Source organism: Artemia sp. Qi Xiang Cuo, chromosome 16 (assembly GCF_049724085.1).
Source record: "Artemia sp. Qi Xiang Cuo chromosome 16, ASM4972408v1, whole genome shotgun sequence".
Taxonomy (NCBI): domain Eukaryota; kingdom Metazoa; phylum Arthropoda; class Branchiopoda; order Anostraca; family Artemiidae; genus Artemia; species Artemia sp. Qi Xiang Cuo.
The window spans coordinates 41629962-41653211 of NC_142809.1; the positions used below are offsets into that span (position 1 = coordinate 41629962).

At 35.8% G+C, this 23250-nt stretch overlaps 1 protein-coding gene across 1 annotated transcript in view; it reads right to left on the minus strand.

The window, feature by feature from the left end:
* The window catches only part of LOC148942916 (sucrase-isomaltase, intestinal-like), a 58274-nt gene extending 37117 nt beyond the window's left edge, over positions 1-21157 (minus strand). The window contains exon 1 of the mRNA XM_089102180.1: positions 21006-21157. Coding sequence (XP_088958306.1) covers positions 21006-21155 — 150 coding nt within the window. The 5' untranslated portion in view covers positions 21156-21157. The remainder of the gene's footprint in view (positions 1-21005) is intronic.
* Between the last annotated feature and the right edge of the window lie 2093 nt (positions 21158-23250).

Genomic DNA, 23250 nt, shown 5'->3' on the forward strand with positions numbered 1-23250 from the left:
AACTTCGAAAAGGGCTCATTCGATTAGAAATTGGATTAGCAAGTGCCCTTTTTACAAGTCAAACTTGATTGGAAGGAAATTAACACTCTTTCCACGTCCACCATTTCCCGAAACACATCCAATCAATATTTTGAGATTACCATTTTGTTCAGCATGGTTGATTTCCAGTAGTTGATTGTCTGGCAAGGGTTATAAGTTATACCCTGGGGGCATATAAGGTTTTTACTGAAATCTTTGTCTTAGAAACTAGAAAAAGGGCTCATTCGATTCGAAATTCAAAGGGCCAGTGCCCTTTCTAATAGTCAAAAGTGATTCGAGGGCAACTAACTCCCTTTCACGCCAACCTTTTCCCCAAACACACCCAATGAAAATTTTTAGACAGTCAGTTTACGTAGCTGAAAGTTTTGGAAATTAGGTATTTAAGGACGACAACCCCCATCCCCCAGCCCTCAGGGCAAGGGTTGTAAGTTATGCCCTGGGGGTATGTAAGGTTCTTATAGAAAGTGATGTTGTAGAAACTTCAAAAAGGGCTCATTGAATTGGAAATTGAAAGGGCTAGAGCCCTTTTTCATAGTAGAAAGTGATTGAAGGGAAACTAAACCCCCTCTCATGCCCACCATTTCCCCTAACACATCCAATTAAAATATTGAGATATCCATTTTGGTCAACGTAGTAGAAGGTTCTGTAAATTAGGTCTTTTAGGATGATAACCCCCTCAGAGCCCTCAATGAAAGGGTTGTAAGTTATGCCCTGGGGTAATATAAGGTTTATATAGAAAGTTGTTGTCGAAATTTCAAAAAGGGCTAATTTGAAAGTGCTCATTTGATTGCCCTTTTCAATAGTCGAAAGTGAGTGGAGAGTAATTAACCCCCCTCTCACCTCCACCATTTCCCCAAAAACATTCAATCAAAATTTAGAGATAGCCATTTTGGTCAACTTCGTTGAAAGTTCTGGATATTATGTATTAGATGATGACAAACCCCCCAGACCCCCCAGGCCAAAGGTTGTAAGTTATGCCCTGGGGGCATATAAGGTTTTTATAGATAGAGTTGTCTTAAAAATTCAAAAAGGGCTCATTCAATTGAAAATTGAGAGGGCTAGTGCCCTTTTTAATAGTCGAAAGTGATTGCAGTGTGACTAACCCCCCTCTCACGCCTACCATTCCTCCAAACACACCCAATCAAAATTTTGAGATAGCCATTTTGCTCAGCGTAGTTGATTTCCAGATAGAAATTATATTTTTGAGGAGGACACTCCCCCACTACCCTCAGGGCAAGGGTTGTAATGCCCTGGGGGTATATAAGGTTTTTATAGAAAGCTTTCACGTAGAAACTTCAAAAAAGGCTCGGTCGATTGGAAATTCAAAGGGCTAGTGCACTTTTTAATAGTCGAAAGTGATTGGAGGGTAACTAAACCCCCTTTCTCGCCCACCTTTTCCCCAAACACGTCCAATAAAAATTTTGAGATAGCCATTATGTTCGACGTAGTTAAAAAGTCTGGAAATTATGTTTTTGAGGATGACACTCCCCCCCTCCACAGCCTTCAGGGCAAGGGTTGTAGATTATTCCCTGGGGCCATATAAAGTTTTTTTTTATAGAAAGCACTGTCGTAGAAACTTCAAAAAGGAATCATTCGATTGGAAATTGAAACGGCTAGTGCCCTTTTTAACAGTCGAAAGGATTGGATGGCCAGTAACCTGCTTCTCACGCCCACCATTTCCTCAAACACATCCAATCAAAATTTTGAGATAGCCATTTTGTTCAAAGTAGTTGAAAGGTCCGAAAATTATGTCTTTGAGGATGACAACCCCCTCACAGCCCTCAGGTCAAGGGTTGTAAGTTATGCCCTGGGGCATATACGCTTTTTATACAAACACATCCAATCAAAATTTTGAGATAACAATTTTCATCAACCTAGTTGAAAGTTCTGGAAATTAGGACTTCGAGAATGACAACCCCACCCCCAGCCCTCAGGGCAAGGGTTGTAAGCTATGCCCTGGAGGAATATAAGGTTTTTATTGAAATCCTTGTCGTAGAAACTTCAAAATGGCTCATTCAATTGGAAATTGAGAGGGCTAGTGCCATTTTTTATAAGCCGAATGTGATTGAACGGCAACTGACGCCCCTCTCACTCTCACCATTTCCCCAAACACATCCAATCAAAATTAGGTCTTTCAGGATGACAACCCCCTCAAAGTTCTTAGGGCAAGTGTTGTAATTTATGCCCTGGGGGCATATAAGGTGTTTGTAGAAAGTGTTGTCGGAGAAACTCAAAAAAAGCTCATTCGATTGGAAATTGAAAGGGCTAGTGCCCTTTTTAATAATCGAAAGGGATAGGAAGGCTTGACATTTTCATAGGCAGCGCAATTGCGCTGCCTAAGCAAAGAACGATGTTGGCACAATGAATTATTTATAATTTTTTCCTTTATACCAGGGCACTTCGTATCGAAGAAGTTGTCTTTGAAACTTAGAAAAGGGCTCATTCAATTAGAAATTGGAGTGGCTTTTGCCCTTTTTAATAGTCGAAAGTGATTGGAAGGCAACTAACACCCCTTCCACGCCCACCATTTCCCGAAACACATCCAATCAAAATTTTGAGATAGCCATTTTTTCAGCGTAGTTGATTTTCAGATATAAATTGTGTTTTTGAGCAGGACACTCCCCCACAGCCTTCAGAGAAAGGGCTGTAAGTTATACCCTGGGGGCGTATAAGGGTTTTTATAGAAGGCGTTGTCGTAGAAGCTTCAAAAAAGGCTCATTCGATTGGAAATTCAAAGGGCTAGTGCCGCCCTTTTTAATAGTCGAAAAAGATTGCAGGGCAACTAACCCCCCTCTCTCGCCCACCTTTTCCCCAAACACATCAAATCAAAATTTTAAGATAGCCATTTTGTTCAACCTAGTTTTAAGTTCTGGAAATTAGATCTTTGAGGATGACACCCCCCCATAGCCCTCAGGGCAAGGGTTGTAAGTTATGCCCCAGGGGCATATAAGGTTTTTTTAGAACGCGTTGTCGTAGAAACTTCAAATAGGGGTAATTCTATTGGAAATTGAAATGGCTAGTGCTCTTTTTAATAGTCGAAAGTGATTGGAAGCCAACTAATACCCCTTCCACGCCCACCATTTCCCCAAACACATCCGATCAAAATTTTGAGATAGCTGTTTTTTTCCACGCAGTTTAAGGTTCAGGAAATTATGCCTTTGAGCAGGACACTCCCCCCATAGTCTTCAGGGCAGGGGTTATAAGTTATACCCTGGGGGCATATAAGGTTTTTACTGAAATCTTTGTCGTAGAAACTTGAAAAAGGGCTCATTCGATTGGAAATTGAAAGGGCTAGTGCTCTTTTTAATAGTCGAAAATGATTTGAGGGCAACTAACCCCCCTTTCACGCCAACCTTTTCCCCAAACACATCCAATAAAAATTTTTAGACAGTCAGTTTACGTAGCTGAAAGTTTTGTAAATTAGGTATTTAAGGATGAACCCCCCCCCCGGCCTCAGGGCAAGGGTTGTAAGTTATGCCCTGGGGGCATATAAGGTTATTATTGGAAGTGATGTTGTAGAAACTTCAAAAAGGGCTCATTCAATTGAAAATTGAAAGGGCTAGTGCCCTTTTTAATAGTCGAAAGTAATTGAAGGGAAACTAACCCCCCTCTCACGCCCACCATTTTCCCAAACACATCCAATCAAAATTTTGAGATATCCATTTTGTTCAACATAGTTGAAAGTTCTGGAAATTAGGTCTTTTAGGATGATAACCCCCTCAGAGCCCTCAGTGAAAGGGTTGTAAGTTATGCCCAGGGGGCATATAAGGTTTATATAGAAAGTTTTTGTAGAAATTTCAAAAAGGGCTCATTTGAAAATGCTCATTTGATTGCCCTTTTCAATAGTCAAAAGTGAGTGGAGAGTAATTACCCCCCCCCCCTCTCACGCCCACCATTTCCCCAAAAACATTCAATCAAAATTTAGAGATAGCCATTTTGTTCAACTTCACTGAAAATTCTGGATATTATGTATTAGATGATGACAAACCCCCCAGATCCCCCAGGGCAAAGGTTGTAAGATATACCCTGGGGGCATGTAAGGTTTTAATAGATAGAATTGTCTTAAAACTTCAAAATGGGCTCATTCAATTGGAAATTGAGAGGGCTAGTGCTCTTTTTAGTAGTCGAAAGGGATTGGAAGGTAACTAACCCCCCTCTCACGCCCACCATTCCCCCAAACACATCCAATCAAAAATTTCAGATAGTCATTTTGTTTAACGTAGTAGAAAGTTCTGGAAATTTGGTCTTTGAGAAAGACAACCCCCCCCCCAGCCCTTAGGGCTGTAAATTATGCCCTGGGGGTATATAAGGTTTGTATTTAAATTGTTGTCGTAGAAACTTCAAAAGAGCTCATTTGATTTTAAATTGAAAGGGCTAGTGCCATTTTTAATAGTTGAAAGTGATTGGAGAGCAACTAACGCCCCTCTCACGCCCACCATTTCTCCAAACATATCCAATCAAAATTTTGAGATTGCCATTTTGTTTAACGTAGTTGAAAAGTCTGGAAATTAGGTCTCAGAGGATGACAACCACCCTAACAGCCCTTAGGGTAAGGTTTTTAATTTATGCCCTGCGGGCATATAAGGTGTTTATAGAAAGCGTTGTCGTAGAAACTCGAAAAGGGCTCATTCGATTGAAAATCGAAAGGCCTAGTGCTCTTTTTAATAGTCAAAAGTGATTGGAAGGTTTGACAGTTTTATAGTAGGCCTAAAGATCGATGTGGATATAAAGTATTATTTTTCTTATGTTGTTGTTTAGACCAGGGCACTTCGTATCGAAGGAGTTGTCGTGGGAACTTCGAAAAGGGTTCATTCGATTGAAAATAGAAATGGCTGATGCCCTATTTAATAGTTGAAAGTAATTGGAGGGCAACAAATCCCCCTCCCACGCCCCCCCTCCCATTTGCCCTTTATGTTTATAAACTAAATGTTGTCTTAAGATTAAATTAAAATACACTATGTTAATGCTAATTCCCAATAAGGCATCTCAGCAGTATCCCAAGAACGACTGAGGGTATTATGTTCAAACTTTTGGGGCTACCTCTGCACTTAAAATTTAACCAAATCCAAATAGTGTAAATGTATCCAAGCTATCAAAGAAAGTAAACAGATTTGTTTGCGAATGGTATAAAATTTTCCATTTCAGGTCAACTAGAGGAGGTATGAAACTAAATTAAACACTACTATTTGTGTCCAGATTTTTTAAGGGGTGTATGTTGTTAAAAATTGCTGAAAACTTTTCTCCAGCATACAAATAGCAGGCCAAACTAAAAAAAAAACGTCTTAAAAAATGAAAAGATTTAAAATATTATTCTCTTTTTCCCTGAAAAGAATATGTTAATATAAAACGAACAGAAATTAATTAAAAAAATGTTTTCTATAAAAAAAGTTTTTCAAAGAAAAGTAAAGAACTCCGTTAAACAAAAATGAGCAAAAATAAAATCAAACAATCTACCAAGCATGAAACTGCCACAGATCAGCGGTGTGCGTGTAACTAAACCCCCGTGTAACTGAACCCCAAGCAACTGAACCCGTGTAACTGAACCCCCGTGTAACTGAACCACCGTGTAACTGAACCCCCGCATAACCGAACCACCGTGTAACTGAACCCCCGTATAACCGAATCCCCGTGCAACTGATCCCCCGTTCAACTGAACCCCCGTGCAACTGAACCCTCGTGCTACTGAACCCTCATGCAACTGAACCCCCTTTAACTGAACCCTCGTGCAACTCAACCCCCGTGCAACTCAACCTTTATTTAACTAAACCCCCGTGTAACTGAACCCCATTGTAACTGAACCCCCAGGTAACTTAACCCCCGTGCAACCCAACCCCCGTATAACCGAACACCCGTGCAACTGAACCCCCGTGCAACTGAACTCCCGTGCAACTGAACCCTCGTGCTACTGAACCCTCGTGCAACTCAACCGCCGTACTTACATTGGGTAAAACACAATAGGGTTATGAACCATAATTATTTAACTATGGTATAATTATTTAACCTTTAAACTGTTTTAAATAAAATGGCCGTCCCAAAATTTGGATCAGATGTATTTGGGGGGAAAATAGGGTAGGGTGGAAGCCCTCCGATCACTTTTAACTCTGAAAAAGTGCAATGGAAATTTTGATGTCAAATCGAATGAGCCCCCCCCCCCTCCCCCCTCAAAGCTCATACAAAATTTTTTCTACAAAAACCTTATGTGTTAGCAATGAGCAACTAGCTTAACTTACAGCCCTTGCCCCAGATGCTGCTGGTGGGGTTGTTAACCCCAAAGGCATGGTTATTTGATCTTCAGACTATTTTGAAGAAAAATGTTTATTTTTATTTTGATCGGATATATTTGGGGGGGGGGGGTGTCGGTTAAAGAGGGAAAGGCTGATTGTCCTGTGATTATCTTTGATTCTTCGAAATTGAACTTGAACTTTTAATTTCCAATCGAATGAGCCTCCTTCAAAGTTTTTACGATCATCCCTTCTATAAAAACCTTAAATTTAGCAATTGGTAACTTGCCATATCATACAGATTGCTGATACAGGTGTATCAGCAATTTTTTTGGAACAGCTTGGCGCATCAATATGAAACTTCTGGGGCATCTACCTGCTACTACTGCTATTAATACTGCTGCTACTACAACTAATTCAACACTATTATTACTTCTACTGCTCCTACTATGACCTCTGCTACTATTAAACTTGTACTATTAAGGCTACGCATATCAAGTTGAATATTTGACAGAATGAAGTATTTGAGGTGGAACTTGAACTAAATCAAAAGACACTATGTGCATGCATATTTTCGAAATGGCATATCAAAAAGGGATTTGTGTATTAAGTTGGATGTTTCAGAGAGTGCTATAAGGGAAAGTCAAGTCAATTCACCAAAAGGAAATATGTGCGCGCTCAGGTCTGGATTTACCACTAGGTACCCTAGGCCCGGACCTAGAAGCGCATAATGCTAGCGGTAGCAATAAATTATCACTGAGTAATTTTTTCCTGACAAAAACTGGACTGATGTGGTTCATCGTCGCCAGGTGCACTCTGCCGCCGCGCTACCTTTTCACAGAAAAGTGACTTTAAAACAACACAGGAATTCCATAGTCACTTGTAAACTGTCAGATGTCTCCCAAGAATGGTAACTGAGAGTTCGGTATTACCCCTCTCTTTCATCACATCACGGTTCACTTACATGGGGGTTCAGTTACACGGGGGTTTAGTTAAATGGGGTTGATTTGCACGGCGGTTGAGTTGCACGAGGGTTCAGTTAAAGGGGGTTCAGTTGCATGAATGTTCAGTAGCACGAGGGTTCAGTTGCACGGGGGTTTAGTTGCACGGGGGTTCAGTTATACAGGGGTTCAGTTGCACGGGGGGTTAGTTTCCAGGAGGCTCGATTATACGGGGGTTCAGTTACAGGGGTTCGGTTGCTTGCGGTTCAGTTACACGGGGGTTCAGTTACAATGGAACCATTTAGTAATCAAAATGTTAATATGATTTGATTTATTAAAGTTATGAAAGTAAAAACATTTATATTTTTTCAGTAAAGTTTAAATTATGTACTATAAACTAGGACCCTTCAACGTTGTATGTATACACTGTGGAGCCTTCCATTTTACCGAGGAAAGAGTAGCAAACAAAGGTAATACATTTGGACATTATTGCTTGCTTGGTCGAATTACATTGCCACCTCCAAAATCTGCAAATGAATTGGTTCGCCTTTTCTTAGGACGTTACTTGCTCTCCAAAGGGTTCCACAAATGGATCCAAAACTTGAACTCATGTTTCGCTTTAGCTTCATTCAGCGTAAGTGATGATCAAACCATCAATAGTCATAATTTTTTTAGCTTCAAAGTAGCTGGGCAAATTTATCACAAAATCAATTTAACGACACATCCTTCACAGACCCCTGAAGGTGATTTTGAACCACCTTCATATGGGCGCAAATGTACTTTTTAGACTCTGATGAAGCTATTGAAGAACGTCTTGGATATCCTTTAAAATACGGGAACTCCGGTAACTTAGAGGATATATTGCAAGAAATACTGCGAGACACAAACAACTATACCAAAAGCTATATGAAAATATTGGAAGTGGAGGACGATGTAAATTCTCGTGCTGCTTCATTGGGACAACAGCCATGGTTGGAAGACAAGCGGCAATGAGAATCAATACATACAAGCCTTCCGCGTAGCCGTGGTAATATATATATATATATATATATATATATATATATATATATATATATATATATATATATATATATATATATATATATATATATATATATATATATATATATATATATATATATATATATATATATATAGTATATATATATGAATAACCCGTAAATTATATTAGTTATGTTTAGTAGTTTTGCTTACTTAGGAGATTTTCTATTGTTTTTGCTGAAGCTATGAGAATTAACACTGACTTGACTTAAGTTCCATCTGTCCTTGGATTTCATTTTGGACCTTTTCTTTCAGTATTTTATTTATGTAATTCCTGTATGCACTTCTATCTTTTGCGAGGCGGAGAAGACGTGGTAGGCTAAGCGACGAAAAGTGTCCTTCCATCTCTTTGGGGGATACCCTCTAGGTCGAGAACCATATACTCGGCCTTCAAAGGTTATCTCGCGACTGCTGTTCATAAGTTGTATGTACCCTGTTCATCTAAACTGCTGCATATTTATTCTATCGAGAATGGTGAGTTTGAAATTGAGATTACGCAGAAGCTTGATGTTGGAAATTCACGATAAGTAATACTGGCAATACGTCGCAATGATTTCGAAGGCAGCAAAACGATAAATATCACCTTTTTTTAGACTCCAGGATTCACAGTCATAACTGGAGACAGGGTTTATAAGCGAGTTAAATAGCCTCACTTTAAGCGTTGTTGACAAGTACTTGTTCCTCTACATTGGAATCAAACTTTGAAAGCGGGAATTTGCAAGTGCTGGATGTCCCACACTGGTCAAAATAAAAAAAAATTTTCGGTCCAAGATGTTTTAGGCTCTAATTAAAAATTCCTACAAATTGGTTTTCTTAATAAAATTTTACTACTAAGCTTAATCAAAATGAAATTTTTCATTGCTTTATCAACTTTGAGTGATGGTTTATCCTCACTGGATCTTTTCTTTTCGAACATAATTTTTATGATTTTCTATTACTACGGGCCATGGTTTACTCTTTACTGGGTTGTAGCTGTCACTGCTACCATGATTTTATGCAAAATCTTCTAACAGATCTTGTTGCTGATTCAATGTCCATGCCAGATCCAATGACTACCTATTGTTCAAAGATACAAAATACCAGAAAATGATGCTTTGTTAGTGTGGTAAAGCTTTCTAATTTAGTTAATTATTAATTGAGTAAAAATATATTAAGACGCAAAAACAAAGTTTCAAAATACCACTTTTTAAGATAAAGATACAAATCGTGGAATGTGTGGGCTTGGAGGGAACTTGCTCAATAACCAATTTCCTGGCTAAATGTGTCAATGTACCGGAAGGACGTGGTTAGTTTTCCAAATATATACCCCGATTTTTGAGACTGAAGTCAGACTTTTTGACTTGCAGGGTGAATCTCTGTCCGTTTATTTTCTCATTAGAAATATCTTGGGATTTTGTCGGATCATTGTAAGTGTCTGTATCTTATTATATATTATTGTAGTTTTTGAGACTTGTGGTCTATTTGGGGCAGCCGGTCCCAGTAGCATATCTATATCTGTAATTACTACGTGTAAAATGAATAAAAGTATTGTATTTTAGACAACCTCTCTACGATCTACCTTTAGCTTCTCGAACATACCCAGTCGGTACGCCTCATTAGTTCGGTCACAGTCTAAGGCACGCAACCAAAGTTTAATTACCTTAGGGCCAGAGTTTATCTCCCCTATAAAGGGAGAATAAATGCATCTACAATCACAACCCCCAAATACCATAAATAACGCACCACAACAACTGGTGGTCACTCGAAAAACTGGGTTGAGAAGGCTAGATAAAATAGTAAATTGAAATAAAATAGCTTTACCAAAGTAAAAAATGACTTCCCTATTAACAATACTTGAAATTGCAAAAATTATACCAGAATACGCGGAAAATTCAGATGTAGATGAGTTTATCGAAAAATTAAAAATTTTTGACGAACTAACTGAATCGTTTGAGGATAAGGTCAAAGAGCAATGCGTTGCAGCCAGATTAAAGGGAAGCGCCCTTAAACATTTTGAGGCAATTAAGGAAAAAGAGCCCAAGGACACCAGTACTCTAATTGAATCTTTTAAAACAAGATTCATAGAGACAAGCATCTCCGAGAGGCTAAGAACAGAGGTAGTCACATTCGATAGCTCAACTAGTATCAGGGAATATGCAGACAAAATTTTTAGATCCGTGTGTTTACAATTAGAGAAATGAGGAAAAGAAGAGACAGTAAATAAAGAATAACTACATAATTTTAGCTAATAGTTACTAAAAAAGCTATTAAGGCTAATATTATCACAGAAACATGAAAATTCAGAGCAGTCTCTCATACTAGTTAAAACAGAGTTAAAAATTGACGAAGATATGAAAAGTTTGATCAGATGTCAATAAATAACACGGGAGCCCAAGAAAGTATAAAATATGAAAGAGGACAAAAAAGGGTGAGCTTTGAGGAGCCGAATCGTGAAGCAAAAAGCCACGAAGGAGGCTGATGGTCGCCATCTAGAGAAATAGCTGACAGATTCCCCGACCTTGAGAGATTAGCAGCTAATAACTATTGAAAATATGGGCACCCTCTCCCACCAAAGACAGATGGTTGGGGAACCAACAATGATAGATCAAAAATATTTAGAACTAACCAGGAAACAAACAAACACTTAAGAGAAAATTTTACTGCTATTACTGTAGCAAACCAAACCACTGTGCAGCGGATTGCTGGCATAGAATACGCAAAGAAGGCCAGACGTACAAGACAAGACACCAGTTCAGAACGCAGGAGGACAGAAATTTAGGAAGGCAGGGAACAAATAATATTTGACAAACACCTAATAATATTCCTGAATTCAGGCTTAGGAGGCGAACGGTTAACAATACCCAGGGTCAAAATAGCATCGCTGAAGAAAACTGGGATAATCCCAGAAAATTTTGGCCAAACAGTGGGCATTTAAACGGAGAAACCAGCTTGTAAGGGTCGATAGAGCTGTTTACTTACAAAGACCCCTATATAGTTTAGAAGGTTGTGATACAAATGCAAATAATAATAGTCTACCGATTCTGCGTTGTTTTAAAATTGAGTATTTTCAAAATTTACCATGTTTACTAGATACAGGCGCATCTAAATCATTAATTCGAGAGGATGTTTTTAAGAGGTTTCCTCCTAGTGTCAAAAAACGCGTAAGGAGATGCCAGAATACCATAACATCAGTGACAGGGCACAAGCTGACAATTTTTGGAGAATGCCCACTAAAATTTAGTGCAGGGGATAAAGAAATAACAGTAACGGTAATAATATGCAAGCAGCTACCATTCCCTTGTATTCTAGGAGCAGATGCCATCAGAAAATATGGGATTGTATGGGAACCCATATCCAACACAATAACAATAAACCAGGCAAATGAAAATAATAGGCAAATTTGCGTAACAACAAATAACGAAAGTGATGATTCAAATTATAACCTAAAAATAAGTGGAAAAATCACAATAGAAGGGGGAACGACAGCTCAAGTTCTAGCTACATTAAATGAAAAAGAAGGAAAGGCTAAAACAATGGATACCGTGATAGGGGGACACACCATAAAAGAATACCCAATGATTTTCGTGGAAAATCAAGTTATAAAAATTGAAAATGGTATAACATACTTAAAACTATCAAATCTAAGTAATAATAAGACAAAACTGAACCAGGTAGAACTATGATCAGTAGAAAAGATTTCAAATTCGGAAATAAAATCTCTAAGCAGTCAAGAAATAAGCGTAAAATTCACTTGCTACGAACATTTCTCCTCATTATAACTGCAACCACAAGAAAAGTATGAAATGGCGAAAATAGATTTTTGCAACAATTTGAATTCAAACATTTATTGGAAAACGTAAAAACTAGGATGGAAAATATTCTTTGGGATTTTAAATTGACCTTTGCAAGACACAAAGCAGATTAAGGACTACCTAAATCATACACAAGATATCAACAGACGTCCCTCCAATAAAACAGTCACAGTATAAAACACATTATCATTAAAAGCCATTATTAGAAAGCTAATTAAAAGATATGGAATACAAGTGTATAATTAAGGAACTCACTAGTTATTGGTGCTTTCTATTAGTAATAGTCAGAAAAAAAGATAATACCTTGAGACTATGTATGGACTATAGAGCACTGAATGCCGTAACGATTAAAGACGTAATGAAGTTGCCAAGAATTGATACGACTTTAGATTCCTTAGGGGGTTCAAGATTTAATAGCAGGATATTGGCAAATCGCTTTAGATGCAAAAACTAAGCATAAGGCTACAGTAATCTTAGACGATGGGAGAACGTTCACTTTTGAACGTATGCCATTTGGCTTGTCATTTAGTCCAAATTGTTTTAGTCAACAAATGAATTTAGTGCTAAAATATAATGAACCAGGAAGAAAAAAAGAAACTTTGGCTTATTTAGATGATGTAATTCTGTTTAATGAAAACTGGGTAGACCACTTGGTCAGACTTAGAAAAATACTGGAAAAGTTTGAAAAAGCAGGCTTAAAATTAAAACCAGAAAAGTTAAAAATAGTAGTACCAAAATTAGTATTTCTGGGATACCTGATAAACCAAGGTACTATTTCACCAAACCCAGAAAAGTTTACAGTCATAGAAAATTTACAGCCTCCCACAGATAAAAAAAGCTGCGGATCCCTTTCTGGGTTGTTACCCTATTACAGACGATATACAAACAATTATGCCATAATAGCACAACCTTTGACGAACCTTTTGAAGAAATCAGGTAAATTCGAATGTTCAGTGGAAGCAAAACAAGGACTAAATGAAATAAAAAGGCAATTATTACTGGCACCAATACTAAAACTACCAGATTTGTCACAAGACTTCTGTTTGCAAACAGATGCTTCGCGGTACGGTATAGGGGCCATATTATTAAACATAAATTCTGAAGGAGTAGAATCAATAGTTCAATACGCCACTAGGTCACTGACGGAAGCAGAAAAAAAAATACTCGACAGTTGAAAGGGAGTGTTTAGCAGTTGTAGTATTTACAGAATATTTTCGACAATTTTTACTTGGTTAAAAAATTTATTTTACGCGTAGACCAAAAATCATTAGTTGGCTACATACGATGCAAAATACTTCAGCCCGGCTGACACGGTGGATACTACTTCTACAATCACATTCGTACACCCCAACGCATATACAAAGACGTACCCATATTTTACCAGACTATATGTCAGAAAATCTAGATAAGAAAGTGAATGTGATAGCAACCATCCAGAATGACCTGGAAGAGGTAAAAGTACTGACTAATGAAAATATTTCGAAGAATCAAAATAAAGATGATTTTGGTTTAGCAATGAAATCCTTTGTATTAAAAGGAACGGAACTGCCAGAGCACTTTGAACATTTTTTAAAGGACTTGGATAATTTTGATCTGGACGAAAGTAAAAATCTTCTTGTAAGATACCGTAAACCATCCCAAGAATATAGAAGAAATGACTTAAAAAGTATTCCAGTAATTCGAAGATCTCTGGAAGAATAAGTTTTACAGATGGCACATGCAACGATTGGCTGTCACATGGGAGAAGCAAAAACTATGGGGAGACTGAAGGGAAACTTTTATTTTCCAAAAATGTACTCAAAAGTAAAAGCTTTTATACAAAGCTGCCATGAGTGTGCCAAACAAAAGTCGTCACCAAAAACCCCTAGGGCTGAATTAGGTCAATACCCCACCCCTTCAGGGGTTGGAGAAATAATGTCAATAGACATTTGGAGATCCGGGGGAAGTCTACCAGTTTCCAGGAAAGGAAACAGGTGCGTACTAACCATAGTAGACCATTTTAATTCATATTTATACGCTTTTCCAATTAAAGATGAAAAGACAAAAACTATTGCGAAAGTTTTGGTCAATCGCCTATTTCTGGAACACAGGATTTTCCCTAGAGTTTTACTTAGCGACAATGGGCCATGTTTTAGAGCCAAATAATTAGACGAAATTACAGGATATCTGGGGGTTAGACGATGGATTACCTCGTCTTACATGGCAGCCGCTAAAGGAAAAGTTGAACTTAAGCATAGGGAATTAGCTTACATGCTGGTAATACATGCAAGAGTGGAAAATTAAAATTGGGATGACCATTTACCATTTGTAATCTTTGCAATAAACTCTGTTTTTTTAAGTACCTTAAAATAAACCCCATTTTTTGCAATACATAAGAGATCCCAGAATTTGTTGAGAAGAAATATAAAATAACAGACCATTTAAGAACCTAGACAAATATAAGCAAGAGACGGTGATGTGAATGAGAAAAGCTAGATATCCAAATAAAGGGAATTTGAAGAGCACGAAAACAGGACAAAAAGACAAATAAGACAGGACACGTAAAAATTAACTGAGTGACTGTCTAGAAGTTTTTGTTTACGTTTAAAAAGCGAACCTGGAAGGAACAAAAAAGATAACACCAGAATGGGAAGGGCCGAATATGATTATAAACATCCTACCAAATATTATAACATATGCTCTAAAGCATAAACATACTGAAAAGGAGGAAGTAATACACCATAATAGAATTAAAAACGAATATTTTTCAAAACTATGGAAAACAGAGCCTATACTGCCAGAAGAAGAAATAGAGAACACGATCTCACCAGTATATATCAGAAGACCATGTGAATTTTATGACCTTTAACGACCACAATAGTTGGGAGAAGTGGAAGGAATATTTATCCTAGTCTTTGCTGCAAACTTCCCACAACAAACAAGAAAAAAAGGAAAAGTTCAATGTTCATCAGATACTAGCGATGAAAGCAGCAGAGAAGAGTCTCAAACACAACCTACTGGTTTAAGACATAATAAACCAGAGGTTAAATCCAAAGAAGAAGAAAAATTGGAGGAAACCAAAGAATTATATGATTTTCATTCATTAGACTCACCTAAAGTCTAAATACAAAAACGGCTTTTGGAACAGACGCCATATACGAGACGCAACCTAACCGAATGTTACGCTGATAATTATTATACAGAAACCAACATAGTTGAACTGGGGCCAGTGCCATCAACACCCTCTTTGCGTGACAAATTATGGGTAACAGACAAGAAACCAATTGGGGAGCAACAATTTACTTTGTTAGCAGCACAAGTAGCGAAAACACATATGAAAAAGGCCAAAAATTAAGAGAAACAAAGATTAAAGATATTTGACGAGGCAACAAAACAGCACTCGGACTCAGAACCTTGTAAACCACACTATAGAGACCACGGAAAAACTTGCAAATATTATAAAAAAGAAAAGCAAACATTTGGGGTTCAAAACATGGACCAAGAAACAGCATAAGGCAGAACAAGCGCGGCCCGCACCAGATTAATATTTGAGTAAAACAATTATAACAAAAAAAAATTTTAAATAAAAATAAAACGAGTATAAAAGCCTCTAAATAAATATCTATATTTTTTTTTTCAATCAGTATATAAATAACATTAAGTTTTCCTTAAAATATATATCGCCAGTAAAAATTATGACCGTCACATTCTAACGTTAAATTATAGCTCCGATCTGAAGTGACATATTAGGTTCCTGCAAAAATTTTGTTTCCGATACGAGATAAGACTTCGCGAGCGGTGTAATGTCAAAACTTTTAAAAACGAATTAGGCTTCGCTTCATAAAAAAAAAGAAAATAAGTAAGGCCACGTTACTTTTAAATAAATGTAGTGAACCTAATTAAATTATACATATTTAGAATCAGCATTAAAAGGCGATTCTTTTGATAAATTGGGGGGATAATCAAAAAAAAAAAAACCAATAAGGTTGTTTTTCTGAAATAGGGTCATTGAAAGCTAGCAAATTTGGAGTTGAGCTCAACCACGGCTGGCCTCTCGTTATAAAGTAAGTACAATTCATCTACTGACCTTTAACATTATGAGGGTAAACCATCATTTGAATTGTAAAAACTGTTTGTGAAGAAATTAAAAATAATTATAATGGGAAAAACATCTAGAGTTTATATTACTTATGAACGACTAGTACAAGCTAGTTCTAGTCTTATTAAGATTAGTCATAGTATAATATAATAATTTTTTTTATTAGTTACACTATGAAAAAAAAAAATAAATACAATAATTAAGTGATAAAAAGATTTAAGTAAAATTTAGAATAAGCTTATAAAGCAAAAAAAAGTGCAAGGTAAAAGAAACGAAAAGCAATATAAAAATAAACTATAACCTAAAAACTTACCAGGAGGTAAAAGCCAAGGACAAAATCCATTAAAAATAAGCCAAAAACCACAGTTCATTGTTCAAGATAATAATTTTAACTCTAGCGATGTGATTGGATCTGAGAAAACGAATTGGCACAAGAGATCCCTAGTTTAAACAATTGGTTTTCACCTGTGCCAACCCAAACACCCAAATCCCAAGCCGTCGAACAGAAACTAAACCTATCCACTTTTTATTTGAAAATAAAATATAACCTTTCACAACAAAAAACTCGCAGTAATGAACATAAATTCATTCTTGTACTTCTCCCAGACTCAAACTTATGAATAAACCACAGATAATGAGCCCCGAATTCAAAGTTATTTAGCCTTGCAAGGGAATTATTGCCTCTCTTTCTTTGGCAAATAAAATAGTAATTAAAGCTAGGATAAAATGGGCAACCAGTATATCGTAAAAATTGCATTTTATTGAAGAAATAAGAACTAGAAAATGCAAGGCAAAACTTAATTAAAAGTGTTCTAAAAAAAAAAAAATTAGCTGAAAAACTTCAGTACTTTTCTAACACAAAAACATTCGAAGAAAGTTTTTTAATAATTAAAAAAAAAACAGGTTGCAAAAATTAGACAACCCCCCCCCCCCTACCTCTTAGAAATATGGAGATAATGAATTTGATCATAAAGGGCAATCAGCATAAAAACTTGTTATTATTATTAAAGAAGAACATGGAATATATAAATATAGGCTTTAAACAAAAGACATATTTTACTGAAAAAGCGGGAAAAGACTTGAAAAAACCCTTAGGGTCCATTGAAATATCGAATCAAAGAAAAGAGAAGTGTTCAAGTTGAAAATATAGCCAGACGAAGCTAAAAGGAAAATAAACTGAATGAAGTCAATTAAACTCTGTTAGACGCACTTTTTGAACTTGCCGAACAAACTAGTATGAAAATTGTACTAAATAAGTACAAATAAGTAGCATTAATACTACGGAGCACTGTTACATTGGCTAACGTGGGCTGAGATTATTAGAAATAGTGGACAAATGTGCAAAGTAGTCAAGAAAAGATATTTTGCTCTCTTATATGGAAGTCGTTTTCAGAAAACTTACTATCATGAAATAGAAAATTAATAGTAAGTCACATCATAGCCTTAAGAACTTGAAGTTGAAATCTAAGACAAGACCACTAAAAGTGGGGAAGTTAAATTGAAAATAGTCATTGTCACTTCTATGTCAAAAACTGAATTACTGTGTGCCATGGAGGCCAGGTATTTTCGGCAGAAGGGCCACTTTTTCTGAAAAAAAAATAGCCCAAGAGAAAATTGTAGCCACAAATTATTAAATAATTAATTATTTTGTGGGCAAGTTCATAATAGTCTTTTTAGCTGTAGCCCATGACAAGAGGACCTGGAAACGTTATAAGGAGCTACCAGAAGGCAGTCCTGGTAAGCGAACCTTTGGAGTGAAGGCAAAGTTGTTTGATAGTGGCATTACAGGTATAAGGTGAACAGCAAAAATTTTTTTAGCTTATCAAATATAAGCTGTAAATAAAGCCTTAAACCAAAAAGACATTAAAGCTGAAAAAAGAGAGATTACAGACGAAAACGTTATAAAACTGTCTAAAGTACCTAATAATTCGAAAAGAATTGAAAAGCTTAAAAATCTGAATAGACAAACAGGCATATAAGGTAATGACAATTAATAACACAAGTGGGTTCGAAATAGAACTAAAGTTTTAAAACAAAATATATTTATTCGTATATGAGAAAAGTTATATAGTTGTAACAAATATAATTGAGAAAATATCTACTGTTATAAATACTAGTCTATACCGTGTTTTGTTTTAAAAAATGCTTTAAGTTTTAACCAATAGTATAATAACATATCTAGTTTTGCGACTTCAATACTCGTGTAAATTATTACACAATGCTTATTTATATTTATGCTATTTGAATTTACTTTAAATTGTAACTAGTTATGTAATGCTATATGTAAATTTTTGACCTCTAGTCAATGTATTAATAATTTTTTTTTATTATAAAATAATCAATTTAGTGTTAAGTTTGAAAGAATAATCCACGAAGAAACGTAACGTTTCGCTTCAAGCTGGTTATTATTTTTGGAGTAATTAAAAAAGTGGAGAAAGTAATTAAAAGTAATTAACTTTCGAATGCATTAATATATACGAAAATTGAGGGTTCCATTCTGCTATATATATAAGAATATATGCTTTATATGTATACTAATGTGGATATTTATTTTAGATACAGCATTAGATATTTTTTTTTTTGGAAATCAAATTTTTCGTAGCATCTTTTCGGATCCATTTTTCCTTCAATCATATTTTGACACATTTTTGGAAAGTAACAAATTTTGAAGACACTTCAAATATATCCTGATACTATCATCTCATACTCGATCAACTGATATTTTGGAAACTATAGCAATAATACAGACTTTACTACAAGTTCGTCAGAAAGTGAGATAAAATCAGAACTTAATTTAGGCCTAGAAAATTTGCTACATAGCCCAATGGCTTATGTTATTGAAATATGTGAAAATGCTTTGTGCTGGAAAAATATGTGAAAATTTAAAATCAAAATGTTATGTGTAATTTACCCAAGGCATTTCAAAAACGAAAAATATACGGTATATCAACCACATCACACAGATAAATTAAATTATTAAGGGAAATTAAATTTAAACTCAAATAATTCATAAACTTGTCTAATATAACTTGAAATCTAACTTAAGCAAAACTACTAATATTATGTTTAAGCTGCTTGGGGTTAAGTTAAAACAGAAGAGGCATATGAACAGAGTAAAAGAGTAATTGTCAGTCCTAGAGACAGAGAAAAAGAGAAACAAGGATGAATTTCAAATTGAAATTCTTCGACAAAAAAAAGAACGTGGCCTATATTGGACCAGAAACATAACCCTAAGGAAACCCATTGAGGGTAGATGCACATAATGACTCAAAGATGACAGCATAATAGCTGTAAACGAAATTATGTTGTTTTAAAAGTAAAATATTGAGAATTGGGCCAATTCTTCTTTAAATGGGGAGTATTGTGGTAAAGCTTTCTAATTTAGTTAATTATTAATTGAGTAAAAATATATTAAGACGCAAAAACATAGTTTCAAAATACCACTTTTTAAGATAAAGATACAAATCGTGGAATGTGTTGGCTAGGAGGGAACTTGCTCAATAACCAATCTCCTGGCTAAATGCGTCAATGTACCGGAAGGACGTGGTTAGTTTTCCAAATATATACCCCGATTTTTTAGACTGAAGTCAGAATTTTTGACTTGCAGGGTGAACCTCTGCCCGTTTATTTTCTCATTAGAAATACCTTGGGATCTTGTCGGATCATTGTAAGTGTCTGTATCTTATTATATATTATTGTAGTTTTTGAGACTTGTGGTCTTTTTGGGGCAGCCAGTCCCAGTAGCATATCTATATCTGTAATTACTATGTGTAAATTGAATAAAAGTATTGTGTTTTAGACAACCTCTCTACGATCTACCTTTAGCTTCTCGAACATACCCAATCGGTACGCCTCATTAGTTCGGTCACAGCCTAAGGCACGCTACCAAAGTTTAATTATCTTAGGGCCAGAATTTATCTCCCCTATAAAGGGAGAACAAAGGCATCTACGACTACAACCCCCAAATACCATAGAATAACGCTTTACAACATTAGGGTACAACCTCTTTTGATTATTTAAAAAAGTGTACCATATCTTAAGACATATATTTTAGGTAAAATCGATTCGCTAGAAGCACTCCTGGATAAGACAAGATGAAAAAGATCAATAGAAAGTGAAAAAAATTATGCTCTTTTATGGAGATTGGGCAATGGATTTGAGCTCCCTTTCCCTAAACTTTGGAATCAAACAAAATTTCTAATGTTAATTACTATTCATGAGTAACCTCATTCCTAAGGGAAGTTAAACATCTAAAATCAAGCAGACAGACAGATCAGTTTGACTATACCATATTCCGACGGGGGCTTCTACGTCTACAATGGATAACTGATTTAGCCCTCAACTTCAAAATGCTTTGCCTTGAGGACCACAATCCAGGATTTGAGAGATACTATATTATACGCTCTCTCATGGCTCTCAAATTTCAAAATTCCTCCTTTTTTTAAGGTGTGGTACACCTAACTATGGGCCAATTGAGTGTTTAGAGTTTGAATTCTATATGCTGTGAAATAAGTATTAGGATATTGAAATAAACATTTAAAGTAGCAATGGTAATCAATAATAACCATACCATACCCTATCCTTTTATAAATGATAAGCTGAATAGTTCTAGGTTTTCTCTACTAGTTGAAAATACAAAGCTGCTTGAAATAGACCCATGTGAAGAATTTCTCTTCTGAGAGGAGCTAGTTACTATTGAATAGCAAGAATTCATTACGTTTTTGAAAACAGACAAATAATGTAAAAATATAGGTAAATAGGTCAAGAGAGAAAATTGTAATAAGTTGACCTTTTTTTGGAAACAAAATGGCCTAGTGACCACGCTTCTCACTTGATTTTTAGAATGTGTTATATGATGTTGTGTTATACTCACAATATAGCCCTTGCCGTTGTGATTTCTTGAAAATGGATAGAAAGCCCCAATCTGGTGCCATCGCTGGCATAACTGCTCCTCGGTATCACCAATGAAGCCACAAATATCTGCCCCTACCATTGGAATGGCAAATATATTGAACTGAAGCATCCCTTTAAAAAAAAGAATATGAAAATGGGCGCAATCTTAGCTAAAGACCAGACAACCGCTTTAATTCTTAATCGAATATGTCTCAAGCAAGTTCTTTGCTTTGAAAGTTTTATTGAGAAAATATAGTCTAAGAAAAATTGAACCCGTTTATGAAAATACAAAAAAGGGCAATTAACATAAAAAATGCAAATGCAACAATGTCCAATAGGAAAAACTTAAAACTAGAAATTACACATATTTTGTTTCTTATAAAAAGAAAATCCGTTAAAAGGATCAGAAGAGGTAGAGAAATAGAATTTTTTTTTGCAATAGACCGATTGATTCTCTGATCACTTTGTAGTCAATCAAATTTTGGCTCTATTCCACAAAAATCTATAAATTTAGAGCAAGAAAAGATTGAAAATGATGCTCTTGTATCATTTTTCTAAAGTAAATAAAATGACCCTAGAAATCTTAATTATTGTTCATTTTTGCCCTAGGAGATCTACGGGAACCACGAGAGACTTTGGCCATCATTCTTAGGGGAAATACAAAACACTATTTTCTCTTGATAGAGAACTTGAGCCTCCACTGTCAAATTTGAGGCTTTAATTTTCATCAAATTTCATCCCTTTTGGGGAATTTTTCCTATTTGTTTTAAAAATCATAAAGATAGGTAGCCTAAGAGTAAACAATAGTTTGACATATTGTCAAATAGTTCGTGGTAACGGATTGTAAGTAAGGAGTGACCCGAACTACTAGTAAATGAAACACTAAAAAGAGAGTTTTTATACAAATTAATACATCAAAAGATTCCACTTTGAGAGCTGCAAACATAATCGTATACCAGCGGTAAGATTTGAACCCACGCCTCCGAAGAGACTGGTGGCTAAAACCAGTGCCTTGGACCACTTGGCCAGGTTGCCTCTCATAAATAACTATATATGTGAATCTGGGTTGCAGCAGTAGCTAGCAATCTAGTAATAGACGATCAGTCCAATGCTAAGAAATATAACAAAACTCCTAAAAATTGAGTCAAATCAAAACGAAAGTACATCATTAGAATTACCTTGTCTGAAACTCTACTAGATAAATATTGAATGTCGTCATAGTTTTATATTAGAGCTATGACGTGAATAGAAAAATTACATATAAGAACGATTTAAAACACACAATATTATGTTTGCCACGTCCACTGATAAATATTAGAACACTTTCACTGGGAATGTTTGCTATGTAACATTACTGATAGGATATTGGAATTTACAGTAAAGAACGATCTCTTCCCCATAGTAACTGATATACGGTGGTTCTAGGGGTAGCTAGAAGCTATCCAGATTGTAGCGGTATCCGGAGTGTAGCGGCAGCTGTAACCCGGAGTCTCTTTACTTAAAAACAAAGAAAATATGTCGGCTTGTAAATAAACAAAACCCTAACAAAAAATTCAACTAATTTTCAAATTTTCAGGTATTTTTCCAGTTTTTAAATAAAGGATCAATAAAGTTATCATAAATCGTGTCAATCAAGAAGATCTGGTGTAGTAGTTATTAATAGAAGTTTTGTTTAGAATCCGGGTTGCAGCGGTAGCTAGCAACCTAGTAAGAGACGATCACGTCTAATGTTAAGAAATATAAAAACCCATAGTTCCTAACAAAGGAGTCAGATCAAAACAAAAAGTACACCATTAGAACCGCCTTGTCCGAAACCCCTGTATAGGAAACTTTCTGTCCCTTGGCTTGAACAGCAAGGGAAATATATTGGCTTGAAAATCAAGAAAATTGACTTTAACCACGTTATTCTCCCCAAACGGGATATTTTTTTCTCTTTTCTTTTTTCTTTTCCACAGATAGCTTGGCACTGGAACATCGTAGAGGGTTGTTCAATAGCTCATTTTAAAGGAAATTAATTGGGTTAAAAATCTATAGTAACTAAAATAAATTATTTCTAAAAGAGAATAAATTTTTCCACCAAAAACTGCATTTTTGATGTCTTTCCGGGTTGCAGCGGTAGCTAGCAACCTAGTAAGAGACGATCACGTCCAATGTTAAGAAATATAAAAACCCCTAGTTCCTAACAGAGGAGTCAGATCAAAACAAAAAGTACATCATTAGAACCG